The sequence below is a fragment of the Trachemys scripta genome, chromosome 9, assembly GCF_013100865.1.
Source record: "Trachemys scripta elegans isolate TJP31775 chromosome 9, CAS_Tse_1.0, whole genome shotgun sequence".
NCBI lineage: Eukaryota > Metazoa > Chordata > Testudines > Emydidae > Trachemys > Trachemys scripta.
This window is the reverse complement of record NC_048306.1, coordinates 53,619,003-53,625,336: the sequence shown is the minus strand read 5'-3', so window position 1 is coordinate 53,625,336 and position 6,334 is coordinate 53,619,003. Positions and strand designations below refer to the sequence as shown.

The following is a 6,334-nucleotide window of genomic DNA, read 5'->3' as shown; positions in this document are numbered from 1 at the left end:
GTTCTGTTATCCACACACAGTGCAAGTCAAGTGGTGATTTGACCATGGTCTCTTAAGTACCTATATAGTGAGATCTCTGACAATAGAGGGCTCTTTATGTTATCAAAGACATAGCAAAATTCGAGTGACGGTAATGAATCACTGGAACACTGCAGGATTCTCCATCACTTGAAGTCTTTAAATCAAGACTGGGTGTCTGTTTCTAAAAACAATTCCTTAACTCAATCACAAGATATGGGTCTGACACAGGAATTACTGGGTGAAATTCTTTGGCCTATGTTAAGCAGGAGATCCCTTCTGGCCTTAAAAATCTATAAAAGCAAGTCTGGAGTAAAACTTTGCAATTTAACCCAATAATAGTGAGATTGTGATCATACTTTGTACTGATCACTCCTACAGGAACACTGGATAAAGCTACGAAAGCCAACTCAGGATAGTTGCTACCTTCTCTCCATTTTCATTCTTGTTTTACCTCTCTCTATCCCCATCCCCACATATTTTTCTTTTCCTTCCTGGTGTTGTTGATCCTTTAAGTTCCCCACCTCATATGTAGGCCATATGCTGCTCTTCCTACTTGTGAATGGGTGAGAAATCCACTGATGGCAAGCAGTGTAGCAGACAAAAAACCAAATAAAAAAACACTTTAGTAAATAGAAGAGTGGTAGGAAAGCTACTTTGTAGTTTGAGAAAGTAGGGAACTAGTAGGCTAGTTCTGTACATTCATGGTCTCCAATACTTCAGAGATTTAAAAGCTTATGCAAATCCCTGAAGTATTACAAAAGCTACGCTTTCAAGGAATAACTCCTTTTTTAAAAATTGAAACAGTTTAGCTGGTACCTTTGGTAAGTGAAAACCTCACAGCTGAGCGCCTCGGACTTTGTATGCTCATTAGTTGTGTACGTGTTGTCTACTTCAGTGAAAATCTATTCCCTGCCTGGTCCTAATAAAGCACATGGTCTCATTCACAAGCCTTCAGACATAACATGTTAGGAGGTGTAGAATGTATTCTGTCACCCCATGACAGCCAATTAAAAGCTCAAACATCACCATATAACAGTAATTTATAAAAAAGCCTTCTCCAAGTATACAATAGTATTCAACATACCCCTCCCTCCTGCTAGTGTACAAGTTACACATAAGGCTTGACTAGTCAGACCTTTAGATAAGCATCTATTTACAAGCCACAAAGCAGCAATTTCGTAGAAGTAACTTTTGTCCAGATAAAAGCGGTATAAACTTAACATTTTATTAATGGGCTTCATACTATGCATATTCTGGCGGGCTGTGAAGAAGGGCGATGACTGTCTTTTCTTAGTTAATTAGCTGCTGAATTTGAGAATTGGAGGAACAGATTACTTTGGCTATGCATAAGATATGGGAAGTAAAAATCAAACTGTTTATTATTTTTTACCATTTGAAAGCATTTTACACAGGTTTTGATCTTCAGAATATCCTGGAATCAGTAGAAAAAACTTTAAATGAACAGTTTTGTATAATAGAAACCTTTCAGCAGTCAAAATTCTGACTAAAAAAATACATGCAAAACATACTCCTCTCAAAAACACAACTTTGAACAAAGCACCGAACTACACAGATATGCAGAATGAAACAGCATTTTAACTTCACCAAAAAGTAGTCTTCATAAAAGGTGTAAAAGTCACCTATTCACTAGGCACTGCTCACTTTTTAAACAGAATAGACAATAAAAATATTGTCCACATATCTGCAATCCCAGCTCAAGGGCTGTAGTTAGAAATTCCTCTAAACTTCTTTCTGTTTTAATAGCGACCTGTAAGAGGAAAAAGTAAACATACATTAATTCATTTTGTAATTACTAATAGGCTAAATCTTTAAATATATCAATCAAAGCCTTTCAACATCTGTGATCACCTTGTTCAAGTGGGTAACAGGAATTCAAGAGCTAAGGGCTTGTCTGCATAGGGAAATTTACCAGTATTAACTATAGCACTGATCTTCCCTGTGTAAGCAAGCCCTCAGACACTTGACATATGGAGGACTGGTGTCTCAAGGTACTGACAAAGGACAGATACAATGCAGATTACTATGTATGTTTATTAGCAAAGAATGTGGGAACATCATTAACATGTATCCCTTATGACCAAGTAAAAATAATTTAATGACATTCTATTTTAACAGAACTTACCCATATAAACACCTCTCCAGAATATGTGCTGATATAGTGAGATAATCCAGAGAGAAGCCCTCATTTTAGCAACTTTTGGATATTAAATATACTAATACAAAAGCCATTACTCTGACTTTAATCTCAGATTAATTTAAAAAGTATTATCTATCCTATAGAAGGTACCGTGTTGGGAAACAGTTACAACATGTTAGCCTCTGCCGAGATTGACCGTTTGATCTTGGGCATAACCAAAACGTTAACCGTGACAGTCTCCCATGACTTTTTAAAAGGAAAGTTATGCATGGCAAGGACACAGTAAGGCAAGGAGGCAAGAGTAAAACTGACATTTGCCTTGTCCTTAAAAGGTGTTCACTTGCTTGGAGAACTCAGTTTTTTTTCAAGGGGCATTAAAGTAGATGGCGAGAATATTAAAGATCCAGTAGTCTTGCTCTCAATTTTTTTTTCTACGTGGAAGTCATCATCCAATAAATGACACAACCAATTCTAAAACAAGACTTACGAGGTGAATAGGATCGAGATCTGGAGCGAGATCTGTAACCTCCTCGGCTGTAGTATGGGGATGGTGATCTTCTCCTGTGGAAAGGATTAACATAATTAAGCTAATTCAGGTTTTAAAGTAATTAATACTGATATACACAAATTCAAATGATACCAAGAAATACCATATTATAATTCTCCTTCAACACCCCTATTGCTGATTAGTCTACATCCCATGAATACTGGTCACCAGAAATTTAAGGTTAATCCGGTCACACATGCACTGTAGCTGCCTGTGCAACATTCTTAACTACCAGTTGATTCACTGAAAACCACGCATTGCAGAGCTGACAGGAGCATCTGTATACTGTATTGATAGATGCTACCTAAAAGTCAGTAAAGGTACTAGAACATAATGGCCATACAGGGTCACACCAATGGTCTACCTAGTGAAATATTCGGTCTTCCAACAGTGCTGCATGCTTTAGAGGGAATGAACAAAGCAGGGAAGTTATTGAGTGATCCACTCTGTGTTGTCCAGTCTCAGGATCTGGCAACCAGCCACTTAAGCACACTAACAGCATGGAGTTTGTCCCTGACCATCTTGGCTAATAGCCATTGATGAACCTATCCTCCCAGAACTTTTCCAATTCTTTTTTGAACCTAGTTATACTTTTAGCCTTCACAACATCCCCCGGAAATGAGTTCCACAGGTTCACTGTGTGCTGGGTGACTGCATGCCTATAAAAGCTAGTAGTCTATGAAGAAAGCAAGCTTGAGGTACTTAATATTTCCAGAGAAAAGGTTTCATTTTATATTTTAAAAAACAAACCATGAGTAATGCCAATGTTAATTTTTGGACTATTAAATATTCAGAGCCTGAGAAACATTAATCTTATCTGCAATCAAACAGCATACCATATGATAAGCAACAAACCAATACTACTTATCTTTGATTTGTTTCGAATTTAAATATTTATTTGGAGATGAACACCAACAGCTGCAATCTCCTTCCCCCCAGTCCCCAAATCAAGGCTCTCTACATTTGTTTTCCCCCCTGCACTGGGTCCTGTCCCCCAGCACTAAAGTTCACAGAATAGTTTAAGAGTAACTGAAAAATTCATAACTCTTTGGCACAGATTGTGAATTTTCTACGCGTAAAGCTCCATCACTAGCCTATGTTATCACCAACCTATATAATTTTAATCAGGTGGACTTTTGTTTTAATGAGTTCTGTGGCTTGCTGAAAAATTGTATTCATTTGCTAGTGACTACTCCACTTTCTTTTAATGCTTTTGGATGTACATTAGGACTCAGCTGTTTGAATTTTTTAGGCAGGCTGTTTCATGAACATTTCTACTGTTCTTTGGATATTAAAACCTGTCTAAGCATACCTGTAGATCTGATCCCTGTCTTGGGCAGCTCTCCATCCTCCTCCTCCTCCTCCTCCACCACCTCCTCTGTGAAGACAGAAGCAAAACAACATTTTTCGCACTTTATTATTTTCAAAGGTATAAAACAAGGAAAACAAAGCGTTATATCTAATATAAAACTACAGTTGGATCACACAGGAAAGACAAGAAAATACCTAAATAAAATTTGCTGCATTGTGTAAGTGTAAGCTACCTGTCTCATCACAGTTCATTCATGTACTATGCCCAGCATGGCTTGGCAAAAATCACAAAGTGTCTGGGAAAGTTGAGGAAATCTCATGGTCCAGTTTACCAATATTGTACATTATAATTTCCTATCCTCCAGGTAGCAGCAATTTGAGATTATCTTCCATTTTAAATTGAAGCAAATGCAGTCACACTACTCTGTGCAAAAATTTGTACTTGCTCACTCACCAGGGAGCAGTAGTTTTGTTTCGAAATGAGACAAGTAAGATCAGTTCATTCTCATGATAGGATTTCACGCATTAGCTAGTAAAATTCTCATTATCATTTTAATGAAACTGTCTTAATTACGTAGTGGGGAAGTGGTCACATTTGGTATAAGGTAGCCAAATAAAATATACTGTAAATGTTATACATTGTACACCATCTACAAATGTTACAGGTATCTTGCAATGCAAATACTGTCTCCGGTACAAAGACATTATAATCAAAGTTCTAGACAAGACTCAAATGACGGAAGGAAGGAGGAAAGGAAGAAAGTGTTAGAAAAATAAGGAGATGATTACTTTGGAATGAACACACTATTTTGGTAATTTTTCTGTTTGAAGTTACACAGGTAGTCTAACATACATAGGTCTGTCCATTCTGCTTTCCGCTCTGCCCCTGCTCATCGCTGCAATCTCAGTGCTTATTTGCAGCATAGATGAGGCCACAACTCTGCCCTTTCACAATGATCCTTTGGGCCTAATGGAAAACAGTGTACATGGAGATGTCAAAGGCTGAGCAGGTGGCTAAATGGTCAAACTGGGAGTCATCACTACAAAGACTCAGACAACACCTCTGGGTGAAGGCCAGTCAGCTTGTAATTTAGATTACAGAGAATAAGGGGGAAAAGAGGGGATAAGTGGATATTCAAAGACCTTTAACTTTACTGCTCAAAGGCCAGAAACAAAATGATAAAAATTAACACTTCCAGTGAGAGGCAGGCAGGAAAGGAGACTACATACTGAATATTTCTAATTAGGAATTCCTTATGTATTTTTTCTAAAGACTGAATAGAATTTTATTCAAATAAGATCTCCTAGTACAGCACCAACGTATGTAATTAGTGTCTGCTTGCAGCAAAAATGTTATTTATATTACTTAATTTGCGACAACACTCCTAGTTCCATAAGATCTGGCTAGGCGAGAGTACATTTCCTTAACACAAGGGGACCTGCTCCATGACTAGGGTTCCTAGGCACTATGGTAATACAGTGCAAATAAATTATAGTGTGAGGGAGTTAAGTTTAACACGTCAAAAAGAGATCAGGCATTTTAGCTATAAGGACAACTGATGGATTCTTAAACATCCAGACACAGGAAGTAAGATTGTGGCTTAGCCTCAGCTTCAATTATGTTAAAGGCTGTAAATATGCTGCAGAACAAGGTAAAATCCAAAAGCTACCTGCTTATTTTTAAGTAAGGGTAGGTGGAAAAATTGAGGCCCAGACATTTTGTTGAAATTACATAAGGTGAGCCCCTGTATTCTTACCAAGCATTTCTGTTCTAAAAGCACGACACTTCTAGAACAAGAGTGTATGTAATAGGTAAAGGGGAGGAGAAAATAGTGGATAGGAAGATGAACATATGGAGAATGTGTACAACTTATGAATTTTGGTTGATATTGTGAGGTTATGAAAATTTCTGTATGATGAAATGCCTCTGTCTGTATGTATCCACCGCAGCTGACAAGACTGTAAGCACATATCGCCCAGATGAGATACAATGGAGAGTAGGTAAAGTTAGATACTATACTCTGGCTGGTTAATAGTTATGCTAAAGAGATTGGCCAGAGCTGGGAGAAGCCATTTGGCTGTAGGAGGGGAGTTCTGGAGAGTGGAAAAATTATCAGCAGCAGAACAAAAGCAGGTGTTTTTGGTGAGACATAAACATGAGGGACTCAGAGCCACATAGGATCCTCTGGGCAGGAGAAGAGACAGGCCTGGCTTTCATGGGGTTGGGGATAGCTGTAGGACCAACCAAGATGAGAGAAAGCAAGCTTGTTTGGGGGGGGGGGGGGGGGGGGGGGGGG

General features: G+C 38.3%; 1 protein-coding gene across 1 annotated transcript in view; it reads right to left on the bottom strand.

The window, feature by feature from the left end:
• Positions 1-1,373: 1,373 nt before the first annotated feature.
• Positions 1,374-6,334, bottom strand: part of TRA2B (transformer 2 beta homolog) — a 33,534-nt gene continuing 28,573 nt past the window's right edge. The window contains exons 7-9 of the mRNA XM_034780641.1: positions 4,039-4,104; positions 2,667-2,740; positions 1,374-1,789 (exon numbers count right to left, since the gene is read on the bottom strand). Coding sequence (XP_034636532.1) covers positions 1,779-1,789; positions 2,667-2,740; positions 4,039-4,104 — 151 coding nt within the window. The 3' untranslated portion in view covers positions 1,374-1,778. The remainder of the gene's footprint in view (positions 1,790-2,666; positions 2,741-4,038; positions 4,105-6,334) is intronic.